General features: G+C 47.1%; 1 protein-coding gene across 1 annotated transcript in view; it reads right to left on the bottom strand.

Moving 5' to 3' along the window:
* The window catches only part of Trio (trio Rho guanine nucleotide exchange factor), a 317,342-nt gene that overhangs the window by 102,732 nt on the left and 201,345 nt on the right, over nucleotides 1-13,265 (bottom strand). The window contains 7 exon segments of the mRNA XM_028868161.2: nucleotides 1,990-2,079; nucleotides 2,605-2,674; nucleotides 3,273-3,382; nucleotides 3,927-3,993; nucleotides 4,660-4,775; nucleotides 4,870-5,064; nucleotides 10,880-11,002. Coding sequence (XP_028723994.2) covers nucleotides 1,990-2,079; nucleotides 2,605-2,674; nucleotides 3,273-3,382; nucleotides 3,927-3,993; nucleotides 4,660-4,775; nucleotides 4,870-5,064; nucleotides 10,880-11,002 — 771 coding nt within the window.

Raw genomic sequence — 13,265 nt, 5'->3', positions numbered from 1 at the left:
TGACAAGTGTCTGATCTTGCTGACATGATAAACTCCTTTTGCTTAAAGGGCTGTCAAAATACCAGCACAGACTTCTCCAGGTCTACAGCTTTCCTCTGCATGGCAGGATGGCAGACCACCGAGCAGGAAGGGGACGCAGAGTATTGATGGCCAGGATGTCTACGTGGACCTTTCTACTGTGCATCTTGTAACCAAGGTGCTTACAAATCTGAGGCTACTGTGCTGGCTTCTTCCCAGGAAGGCAGGAATGCAGTTCAGCACTCCACACACTCATCAGTTAACTGGTAAAGCATATGTTGGGTATTCTGCAATGCTTGTTGATGGGGAAAAGAATAACTGAAGGGCGTAAGATGCCCAGAGAATGGAGGACTACAAGCAAAACCTCTTTCAAAGTCAAAAGTAAGCCTGCAATGGACACCAAAGGCGTGTATCTGTCAGGCCGGTATAACTGCCTTTATTTTTTAATGCTTAAGCACACAGGGGGTTCAAAAGTTATATTTTATCTATTTGGGGGCAAACACATGCCATGGCACCTGTGCGGAGGCCAGAGAACAACTCATGGGATTGGTTTTCTCCCTCCACCATGTGGCCAGGTGGCAAGTGCCTTTACCTGTGAGCCATCTTGTTAGCCCAACAGTGTTTGTTTGTTTGTTCTGTTTTAAAGTTTTGGCTATGCACACGCTCCTGCTGCTTAGGTTTTTTATACTGTGGTCTGCATGGAGCTCTGGTACTGAGTGCCATCTAATCATGAAGCTGCAGGGGCATGTGGAATACTACAAAGGAAAGACAGCATCAGGCTGGGCAAGGCATCACTGTACACTTAGTCCCCCACCAGCACACAGCTCTAACAGGGCATCCACAGCAGGCCCCGTCAAAACAGAAAAGGTAAGGTTCAGACCTTCCTGTGAAAGATTCCCTTGCTACTCCCTGGCCTTGCGCACCAAGGGTGCTCAGCACTCAGCAGTACCTTCTGCCGGGCACCATCCGCCGCCACATATCTGACTAGTTCTGAAACCCCAAATACATTTGGCAATATTGTGTCCCTCCCCTTTTACACAAACAACTTCCCTGCAGGATTTCTGAAAAGGAGAGGACCCATACTAAGTCTACTCAAGCATACAGCTGACGGGCGTCTCCTTGACCTGGTAGTCAGATCGCTAGGACTCGACTGGTAGGTCACTTTGGGAACTGCACGAGATTAGTAAGTTTCTATCTTTTATGTCTAATCTTGTATATAAGGCTAATGACTACATGTAAGGAATAGTTACAAGTGTATCTATATTAAAGACTTAAGTGTCTTATACGTATATGACTTCTAATGCTTATAGCAGAGGCATTTGAGGAAGAAGCACATATAAGAACATCCTAAAATAGGGGTTGGTGAGATGGCTCAGTGGGTAAAGGCACCTGCTACAGGGCCTGATGATCCAAACACATGTAAGCTCATGCACGCGTGCATACACACGCACACATACACACACACACACACACACACACACACACACACACACACACGTGTACACACACATACACACATGTATACACACACGTACACATACACACACATACACACATACACACACATGTATACACACACGTGTACACATACACACGCACACATACACACACGCATGTGCGCGCACACACATACACACATGTATACACACGCACATGTACACATACACACATATACACACACAACACACACGCACACACATGTACACACATACACATACATGTATACACACACACGTGTACACATACACACGCACACATACACACACACACATGTACACACATACCAACACACACACACACACACACACACACACACACACACACACAGTAATAAAACCCAAAATACCCCACTATAAATAGGAGAGAAGGAAATAAAATATTATCCTGGCAGTGTGGTAAAGTGTGAGTGTGGCGGCATGTTCTCTGTACTAAATTCGGTCTGGACGCTCTCGTTAGGGCTCTGTCACTTACGTCAAAATACGACCCTGCATGCTCTAGTATCAGCTGGGTGGAATCAGGCTTGTTTTTGCAGTATGTGACATACATCTGGAACTTGTCTGCCTATAGCAAAAAAATAAAAAATAAAAAAAAAAATAAAAATAAAATAAAAAAAGAGAGAAACAAGAACATTTTATTTAGATACCTTTTCTCAACCACAAGTCACCATCTAAAAACCTTTGATGTGGGAAGTAAGTTCTCTAGAACAAGGAAACATGAGCCTCAATAAGAGAAACTGTCGTAAGAGGAAAGCTCGGCACCCCAAGAGGCATGGCCTGGGGAAGAGCCTCTTCCTTGAGTGGGACTGGGCCCTCATCCAGGACAAACCCAGCCTCAGGCAGAGGCTCAGCTTGCTGAATGTTCTGGAAAGCCATCAGTACAATCCATAAGAATGCATCCCAGTGGCCCCGAGGGAGCGTCACTCTTTGTGGTAAGGTGTGTTTTTCCAGGTGCAGAGGAATCAGAAGACAGCAACCCGAAGAAACGTGCGGCGCCCTCCCTGCTTCCTTCCGCCACGTGAGAGAGAACAGGGAGCTGGGGGGGGGGGGACGTGGGGGGGGGACGGGGGGGGGGGGCGGTGCTCCTTACCCAGGTGACAAAGCAGTGTCCCACATCCTCTGGCAGCTGCTCGTACTTCTCCAGCTCCTTTAGGAAGATGCTGCAGAGGAGAAAAAGATTATTGTTACAAAGGTGCTGAGAACATTTTACTAGTAAGATATGCCAGAAATGGAAACCGTCTCTGTCCGCTACATTTTAAGGTGTAACAAAATCTGGAGCTCTTGACTAGGCTAAGTTACTGTCACTTTCAAGCAGGCAGTTTGGTCTTCAAATCCCTTCTAACAGAAACTTCAAACTAGCCGCCTCCTCTGGGAAGATACCAGTGTGGGGTAGCTGGAAAGAAAATACTCATGATCTCACTTATAAGCAGAACACAGGAATCTAGAGTAGACCGTGGTTACTAGGGGCTGGGAGAGTCAGGAGGGGGCGTGGAGAGAGGCTGGACAACAGACATGTGCTTCTGCTCCACAGAGTACCTTCTGCTCTACACTTCAGAGATGCGAAACAACGACCACCACCACATTCCGTATTTCAAAGTAGAAGAGGAAATTTAAATATGCCCAGCTGCCTGGCTCTAGCCAAACTTCAACAAAACCACTGAACTCTGCTAAATTCAGCTGTACATCTTTTGTCATAACGGAGCGTCATCCCAGTGCCTGGGTTTTAATAAGCCACTCCCCAGAGGTAAAACTACTCACTTGTTGTGAAACTCGTAGATTTCCTGCATGTTCCCAAAGATGATGAGCTCTTTGTTGACGATCCCTGGTGGGATCTCCTCCACCCCACTGGTCATCTCCCACAGGTAGGTCTGGCCAGGAAGGAAGCAAAGTGATTAAAAAAAAAAAAATCAACCCAAACTTTCAAGCAGCAGCCACTCCGAAGGCCTCTAAACAGGGAATGGGAGCTTATGAATAAATGCAGAGTGTATGTAAGAGTGGACCCTTTTAGTAAACACGAAAAATGTGTCTTTAAAAAAAAAACCTTAGTTGCTGCTAACACTTGGGAAGATTTACTATAGTTTTTAGCTTATTCCCAGCTTCAAATTTGGAATGAATCTCTGTCACAAGGTCCAACAAACGTTCAGGGTGGGACCAAGCACCAGGCGCCATAACTGTTAGGCACATTTCTCTGAGGCTGCTGCTCTCTGCAAAGAGAATGCCAGCCAGGCTATGCTGTGACAATGAAATGAGAGCATTAGTGCTGTGTCATCTCTGCAGGGAGCCAGCACACCCTGGAACACCACGGAACACGGGGAACAGGGGCCCTCTACTGGCACTGTTCCAATAACCAGCACAAAGAGCAGTAAAACAGCAAGTTCAAACTCAGTCGGAATGGACCAGCAGAAGACTTACATCCATGCACTCTCGCAGGTCCCTTACATACGCCTTTTCAGTCTGAATTAGTTCGGCCATTATGAACCTTGAAATAAACAGAGAATTGTCCAGTTCAGTTAAGTTGTATGCTTATTACTCTTTAGTATAATCTATTTGTATGGAGATTTAGAAAATAAAATGGAGAGTCCAGAAGTACTATACCTAAAGTAATGGCGTGGGGGAGGTAAATCAAGGACAGACAGAGTGGCAGCCATCGACTAACTTCCACCAGAGCTCCTACGGTGACATTCAGGCTGCTCAGCTCAACTGTGGACTAAGGGTTGGCTCAGCAGTGCCCGAGTCCATACCCACTGGACTCCAGACACACTTTCCCTCCCTGTTCCCACTGAATGATAACCAAATCTCTCCTCACACCGCCAAATGTCCCTAGGCAACAAAAAATACCAGAGTGGGAACGGGTGGGGGGAGGGGAGATCTTTAGTTAGTAAGCATAGTTTACAAAGTTTTTAAATACCTACATTTGAGTTGTTAGTTTCCTCTACTACTGTTGGCAAGCAATCTGTCAAGCTAGGAAAGGAAGGCACAGAGAAAACAGGACAAGACTGAACCATGTGATAGGAGGTCAGCATGCCTTCTCTGTCAGCTGAAAAGGCCAAGTGAGGTCTCAGACACTTGACTGCAAAGCTCGCCCAGCAGCATGTCTGCAGGCTGGCTGACACTCCCTTCACCATCGCAGGGAATGCTGGCTTACTCTTTCCTGCGGGCAGACTTCCGTTTCTCTTCGTTGAGCTCATGAGCAGCATCCCGAAGCTTCACCTCTGACCCAGGGATACTGGCAGGGATGATATCCAACTGAAGGCTTTTGCTCTGTGGAACGAGAGTCAATGAGGCCAGTTAATAGAGCGCTGAGACGGCACGGGCCTCAGATCACCACTGGTCCAGTGTGTACAAAGCAATTCACCGATTTGTTGGAATCTGAAGAAATCCCCAGCGCTTTCTCCAAAGAGGTCCGGTACTTCTCCATGCGCAGAGAGAAATCTCTGTACCTCTTATCCACTGCGGTCACGCATTTTTTAATTTCTGCTGCATGGGCATGCCCTTTTTCACAAAAGCCATCGGCCAGCTGTATCAATAGCTTCACTCTCTCTTTGGTTTGCTGCAAAAACAACAGGAAAGTACTATGAAGCACATGAACCTGACTGCCAGAAACCCAAAGCACAGGGGAAATGGCATCATCTGCACTGAGGCCCCAAGTCTATCCAGTCTGCCTCCCAGAGACTGTACTGGCCATCTTTCCTCCGTTCTTCCACAGTAAGTGATGTTCCTACGAGCTCAAAGTTAGAACTGAGCCTATCTGTCAAGGGTCTCCTCTGGTCAGTGAGTCTGCAGAACAGTGAGTGAGTGAGTGAGTGAGTGAGTGAATGAATGAGGAGTTCCATGGAGGAGATTCTTTAGTCTTTCTTCTTCTTTGAGCACCAGATGTGTGTTGTGCCAGCAGCTCTTTGCTGCATACATGCTTTTTTCTGTGCAACCACTTAGCCCTCCAGATCTTCAGGGACAACCAGGCAACAAGAACAGCCCAGATGAGCTATGAAGCAGCACAGCTCTGGAGACCAGAAGGAAACTCACCAACAACACACTCTCTTCGGAGAAGCAGCTCCATTCTTATAACAAAGGCTGTTTCACTTTATGCATATACAGGAAAGTATAAAGTCAGTCAAAACTAAACTTTCCTTAAAGTTAGGGCTTACTATACAGCAAAGGTTATACGTATGCAGCATCAACTTTACCCAGCTCTGATTTCTCAACACACCTTTCACATCATGAATAAAAAACCCTGATTGTGACTTACTAGACTTTCTTTGAGATCTGACATTTTCAAGGAAGCAAGTTATTATTTCAAGAAACCTGCTTTTCTCAGATAAACTTTAAAAATAAAACAAGATTTATCTCTTCTTATTTTATGGGCATGGATGTTTTGCCTGTATGTATATTTATGCACCACCTGTGTGCCTGGGCATCAGCTTGTCTGAAACTGGAGTTGCAGACAGCCAGGGCCCATCATATGGGTGCTGGGAATAGAACCCAGGTCTTAGAGAAGAGGCTCTTAACCTCTGAGCCATCTCTCCAGCCCTGCTCATAAACTTTATCTGGAAAATCTTGATAACAAATATTCAGACCAACTGAAAATTACTGAAAAGCAAAGTCAGATTTCAACCCCCACCCTAAACCATCTTAGTTTATAAAATGCAAGTTTTGAGCCAGAATCTCTGGGCAACCTCCCTCGCTGGAAAGGTCAGGTGTAACCTCACAGCAAGACCTGGGGTTGAGCACCTGGTTCCCACTACCTGGCTCAGGTCCTCTTCTGGTACAGGTGCTTCTGCCTAGAAGACTAATTCCCTAATTATCCCCAGAGGATGTCCTTCACACCCTTCTCCACTAGAGACCGACCACCTTCCCAACAGTCCCGTGGACCGCTTTCCCAACAGTCCCGTGGACCGCCTCCCCAACAGTCCCATGGACCGCCTTCCCAACAGTCCCGTGGACCGCCTTCCTAACAGTCCTGTGGAACGCCTTCCAAGCACAGTTGCTCCAAGTCAGCCACTCTCCTGCCTTCTTGCCACGGTATAAACAATCTGTATCTTTTGTGTGACTGTTGTTAGTTCCTCTGGTGACAATGTCACCTCCAGAAACAGGGGATGTTATGTACTAGTATCTCTTCCACTGTGGTAAAGGTCACCCGAGGAAATAATGCTAACTCTGCATAGATAAATCTGTAAGGGTTTAGTATCTTAAGAGCTGGGAATAAATAAGTAAAAATGAAAATAGAGGCATATAGCTTGCCGACATTAGCACAGGAAACGAAAGCACAAGGAGGTAAAGGAATACTTGTTTGTATGTAGTGAACACATCACAGACACACCAAGTTCCAGCAGTAACACAAGAGCTAGTATTAATTCCATTAGACTAGTTACCATAGGAAAGACATGCTAAATGTAATGACTGGCAAGACAAGACTCGTAAGTCTTCACTGCACAACCTCATTTCAACAGACAGAAGGAAATGCTAATGGGAGTCCAAGGCTTCTCAAAGCAGCTGTCCTTTGCCACCCTTGCTACAAACCCCACGGCTTCCTTTCCTCACGGTTACCATGCTCACATCTTACTTAACAGGTACACTAGATATGCTTTACCCATTTAGTGTCACTGGTCTGCTTCTTTACTGGCATGTGCTAGCCAGGAGCCCGGCACAGGCACCTATCCCAGAGCACCATGTAGGGCCCAGCAGAAACAGACAAAGCAAACAAATGGTATGATTAAAAATGAGGCATCATCTAACTGTCCCTGGAACAGTTCCTTTCTCCAAACAGTTTAATTATTATTGGCACTTTAAAAATACATCCAGGAGGGGCCTGGAGAGATGGCTCAGTGGTTAAGAGTGCTGGCTGCTCTTCCAGAGGACCTGGGTTCAATTCCCAGCACCCACATGGCAGTCCACAATTCTCTGTAACTCCTGTTACAGGAGATCTGACATTCTCACACAGACATACATGCAGGCAAAACACCAATGCACATAAAATACAAATAAATAACTCTTTAAAAAAATACACCCAGGAGGTTCAAAATCCTAACAATAAAATGGATATAAAATGAAAACTTGCCATGTGTTTTCAGCCTTAAGACTTTGCTCATGGTAAAGGACAGTTTCGACATGTTTATTTTTTGTGTGCATGAATTTATCAATCTTTTTGTACTGAGTTAGATTTCGTATCATTCAGACAAACCATCCCACATAAGGAAAAAGTTTAGAAATCTGGTTGTTTCTAGCAATAAAAACCTGGAAGTTGTAGAAATAACCAGATTTCTAAAATAATCCTAACATTTTAAGTTTCTGGCATTCTTCTGGTGTCAAGGAGAGATAGGAGACATGAACCTAATAAATTGCTTTCTAGAAGGCTACCCAGCACCACTGAAAAACAAACAGGCAAATACTGGTTTTGATGTGAAATATTTCAGTGATATGGGAAATATTATGAATATTATGGTAAATAATATTCCCCCTCATTCTATTTGCTAACTGTAGCCACTATCATAGTAGGTAGTCATGATGCCCACGGGCACAGAAGCATCCTGACTGAACAGCCTGCTACGCGGGCATCAAAGGTTGGAGAGCTAAGTTCCTGCGGTGACTCTACTCATCATGTTCTCGGGCCATGAGTCCCAGGAGGAACGCACAGCCTGTGCTCACACATGCTCTCCCAGAGCACGGCATCTGGCACTAGGGACATTACTGATGAGGACCCAGGGAGACATAGGGAGGTGACTGCAAGATTATAAGCAGTTCAGCAAGGCGGTGGTTTTCAAACCTCACTATGTGCAAAGACTGTGTAGCGGGCTGTTCTGAATGTCCCCTCAGACCTCACCCTTGCAGAGCCCAATCTCCGTCGCCTGGCATGAGCATAGAAATCCACCCCAGAATGAAGCCTGAGAACTGGACACAGATGGTGCCTGCACAGCACTTGGAGAAATGGCTGGACTAAGCATGACAGAGGGACCAAGTCAAGAAGAAGTCTTAGTAAGACAGAGAGGTGGACATTTCCCTGGCTTTATGGCTTTAACATAGAAAGTGCTCTAATTGTCATTATTCTAAGAGATGGGAGACTGTCCTGTTAGAGGATTCGATATGGGATGTGAGACACATAATTTCTTAGGGAACACGAAGATAGGGTGATGGGTGCGAGGAATGGCAAACCTCGCTTCATCCTGACAAACCGAGGAACTCTCTGACTCAGACCTCACCCACACCAATGACCACATACGGCTAATGAGACAACAAGGAGCACGCTTTGCAAACCTCCCATTTCCACCTAGCATCATGTTTAACAAAAGCAATAGTTCTACAGACTTGGGAAATAGCATGGTCAGATGGTACTGACAATTTTAGGTCTTACAAGACACAAGAATTAAAGACATGCACACTACTGTCTTATACTTCCAACAGCCACACTCAAACTCAATAGAAAGGAACGTTGAGGAATGACGGGAACCTCCCACACAGATTTTCCCAGTGAACAAGGTGGACCGGTCACTGGAAGCAACAGCAGTGCAGTCTCGGGGCTGTGAACAGGCTATGGAGACAAACACATGACCGGAAGCGGAGCAGTGGTGGAAAATAGCTGGTTTGTTTTTGTTTTTGTTTTTGAATCTACCTCTGGATGCAACATTAGGCACTTCCTTAACACCCTTTCAATCAAAGGATCATCAGAGAAACAATACAGAATTGTAACACAGTATTGAAGATTTTGTTATCTGTACTAACAAAATGAGAATTATATGGCTGAATGTGCTATATCCAGAGGAAGGGAAAGCCACGGTCTGCACCTTAGATGCAGGACCAGTCTGCTCTCTGGGTGTTCCTGGTATCTCCAGGAGTGGGCATTTTCCACCTTGGTGAGCCCCACCCTCCCCAGCATTCCACCCAATGCCCTGGGGAACCAGCCCTCTGTAGCCCCAGTGCATGACGAACAGGACCAGGGCTACCCAAGGCCACGCACTCAGAATCTGCTGGGAAACCAGGAGGAGAGGCCGGGCGGGAGGAGGGGCCAGGAATGTTACAGAAGCAAAAACAAACCGGGGAAATACAAAGTAGCTGCTGTGACACCAGCTGATTGAAAAAGTCTTCTTTATGTTTCCAAAGCTGCTTAAGGGCCACACAAGATAGTTATTCTAGATGTTTTTGGTTTTTGGAGACAGGTATTCTTTATGTAGACCAGGCTAGCCTGGACCTCACAGAGCTCCATCTGTCTGCCTCCCAGATTCTGTGACATCCACCCAGCTCGCTCCTTCCTTCTTTCCTCTCTCTTAGCCTCTCTTTCTCTTTTTTTTTTTTTAAAGATAATTATCTTGTTCCTTTATAGGAACACTTATTTGTTTTTTAAACAAAAATGTTATTCAGGTTGGTCATTTATTTTTCACTCTTAAATCTGAAATAACTGTCAGCATCTTCTAAAAACTCAAATCTATTAAAAATATTTTTTTAAAGATATTTCAGAGCACATGCATACACACACACATATCCCAAACCAACCAACCCCGGAGATCCAGCAAGGGGGCTCGGTGAGTGGGGGCACTTGCTGTGATCCCCAGGATTCACACTATCAAAGAAGAACCAATCGCTACAAGTTGTCCTCAACCTCTACATGTATGCTGTAGCATGTATAGCCCAACACAAACAAATGTAATTTAATAACAAACTCTGAAAAAAAAAACCAGCAAAATCATAGAGAAGGGAACTAATGCTAAGCAATTCAAAACCACCCTGAAATAAAGGCCAGAACCACTCCTGGGACGCATGCTTTGGGAATGATTTGTGTCAACGTGAGTATTCTTACAAATTTGTATTTATTTATAGTGCATGTGACACAAAGATGTAATCCGTCTGAAGTAAGTATCCAATTCTCTTTTAAAGAGAAAAGTGCCAGCGCCTCTAGTGTCCCAGACACATGAACAACCAGTAACCGAGACTCCCACATCAGCCTTGTCAACTGTAAACACAGACCATGTCAGAATGGACTGGTGAGCGATGCCACTGTGACGCTTTCCAGGAAAGACACAGAATACAGAAGAATACACCCTTCACCCCCCACCCCCACCCCATGTTTCAGAAAAACTGCAAGACTTGGTAAAATAACTCCAAAAGCAAATCAGAGCAAGACAGCCAGGAAATGACAAAGGGACAAAGCAAAAGCCAGAGGCGACGGAGCCTGTCATGGAAATCAGGTGAACGCAGCGAGACAGCGAAAGGCTCCCTCCCACCCGAGAACTGAGAACACCATCACCTGAGCTGACGGCCACCGACCTGGCAGCCCTTCCTCCAGCGTCACAGGCCTTGCTCAATGACCCCTCTGACGAGTACCCTGCAGTTCTAGGTTAGGCTGGGAGAGACCAGAGGCCCGTTCCCACGCAGGTTACCTTGGCAGTTATCTGAAACTCCTCATGCTCTTTCAGCAGTTCCTGGGTGTGCTGGATGCTGGACCCTGTGGAGGTGTGTGTGGAAAGGTAGAACTCCCCACTGTCATGGATCCACTCCAGTGCCTAGAGGAGAGGAAGGCAAACACGTTAAAGGGAAGACACTGCACGCCCTGCCGTGGAGGCCAGCCCCTGGGACAGACAGCGCTGAGAGGAGAGGAGCGTCATGGCTCCAGGGCTAAAGCGCAGCGCAGGGGAAAAGAATTCTGTCACCCACGCAGCAAGGGTTCGAGGGTTTCTTGTGACCATGAACCTGCAGCCTAACAACAGGACAGTCAGAACCTATAGCCAACGTCTGTTTTCAAGAACACAGAGGTGGGTGAAGGATGGTCTGAAAACCTCGTGATACCAAAGGTCTGAACACACACAGAACCACGGCTTTCTGATGCTATGGTGTTTCGAGTCAAAACAGAAGCAGGTGTGCCTTTCCAGGCCTTTGGTTTCCTTCCCAGACTACGATGTCCACCTGAACTCGCAGACCAGTGCCTATTTCACTTGTGTTTTGGGGGTGTCCTGCAGAGGACCCATTCCACATGGTGCGTAAGGTCCCCACTGGGGAGAAGCCAGGAGAAGATGTGACTTCACCTTTTTAGTCTAATGATAACTCCTGAAGAAAGGATGCCATCGAGGCTCGGGTGCCGGAGCTTAAAATGGAATTAGACTTATTTAAACACACACATCTAAACAGGCCAAGCTAAGGAAAACCAGCATTTTAAATGGTGTGAGTGTCTCTGTGTCCTAGAATCCTGAAACCACCCATTGTGACATGTTGCTATTGGAACGCCCACTTTGCCCTCTGTCAGATACACTTCTGCATCCGGGGCAGTGTGTACGTGCATGTGAACTTTCCTGCATGTGCGGATGAACCTGCATGAAGGTCAGGGGTTAATTTAGGCTGGCATCACTCAGGAGGCATTCACTTTTTTTTGGAGAGTTTCTCTCACTGGCTTGGGACGAATCAAGTAGGCTAGGCTGACTGGCCACAAGCCCTGAGATCTGCCTTTCTCTGTCTCCCTCGCTGCTGTGATTGTTAAGTGTACACCACCATAGCTCCATTTCTTTTTTAAATGTTGGTGCTGGGGCTCAATTTAGTCCCCAGAACTTTACCTCCCAAGCCACCCACCCCCCACCCCCGCATCCCATCTGTGGAATTTTCGCAGCAAAAAGAGAAAAGGAAATCAAGCCACAGGGTACTTCAGCTATCAGCTGGACATTCACTTCCTCAAGCTTACAGATGGTCACTCCATCTCTGAAACAATGTTAACACTGATATAAATGAAGGTCGTGTCAGTCAATCTGTTCAGCGTCCCTGACTTCTCCACCCCATTGAAAGCATTTCCAAGTACATACTGTGGAGGCAGATGCCCTCAGGGATAAGAGTGGCCCGAACCCCAGATTCCATGAGGAACCGGGGAACCACATACCTGCCCCCCCACCTGACAGACTGAAAAGTGGACAGAAAAGCAAGTCACAGACTGTAGCCGTGATAAGAGAAGGAAGACCTTGTCAGAAGGAGGCCATGGGAGGTGGCGTTTTGGGTGGGACCTGGGGACTAAGGAGCAGCATGGGGTAGCACATGTGTGACCGGTGGCCACTTGGCCTGCCTCAGGTGGAGAAAGCAGAAGCAGCCAGAGCAGAGGCGGGGAGGGCGGGTGGGCCCATGGAGTCACAGGCAGAGCTTGGAGTTCTTTGCAGAAGCGAATGTGCTCCTGTATAGAAAAGGATGGAACGGAGACCGGGTAGAAATGGCCGAGGCTCCGCTGGGATGGAGAGGGTAGAGTGGGGTGCACAGGAGGTCAGCACCCTAGACTCAGGGACGGGTGGGGAGCAGGGACAACAAAGGAGAGGCAGGGATCAAAGACACACCTCGTCACTCCTAACTGGGCACGATGAGAGAGGCGCGGACGGCACAGGGGCTCGGGGGTGCAGCCGAGCTGGCTTCTGGAGAGGCCAAAGTGGAGAGACACCGAGAGGGACCAGAAACTTAGACATCTGGGAGCCGAAAATAGAGGTCAGGGCTGGGAGACACCCAGGGACAGATAAGAGGAGAGGAAGAAGCAAGAACAGCGTGAACTTGGTCCTGAGAGGCAGCTTCAGGGGTGGAGATAAGAGAGGGAGGCCCTGGGAGGTGGAACCAGGAAGGGCCGAGGGAATGACGAGCCCAGAGCGACACCACGGAGGCCACATCAGCTCTCCACACGGGCATTAGCAACGGTGGTATCCACTTTGTAGTCTTTGTGTGCCACACTGGACCTGCAGAATCTGAGGGGCTATGGCCTGCACTGAGCAGTGCATGTCCACCAGAGGGCAACGACCACACGTGGAGCGG

The sequence above is a fragment of the Peromyscus leucopus genome, chromosome 11 (assembly GCF_004664715.2).
Source record: "Peromyscus leucopus breed LL Stock chromosome 11, UCI_PerLeu_2.1, whole genome shotgun sequence".
Classification (NCBI taxonomy): domain Eukaryota; kingdom Metazoa; phylum Chordata; class Mammalia; order Rodentia; family Cricetidae; genus Peromyscus; species Peromyscus leucopus.
The sequence above is the reverse complement of the archived record's forward strand: the minus strand, read 5'-3'. Positions and strand labels throughout refer to the sequence as shown.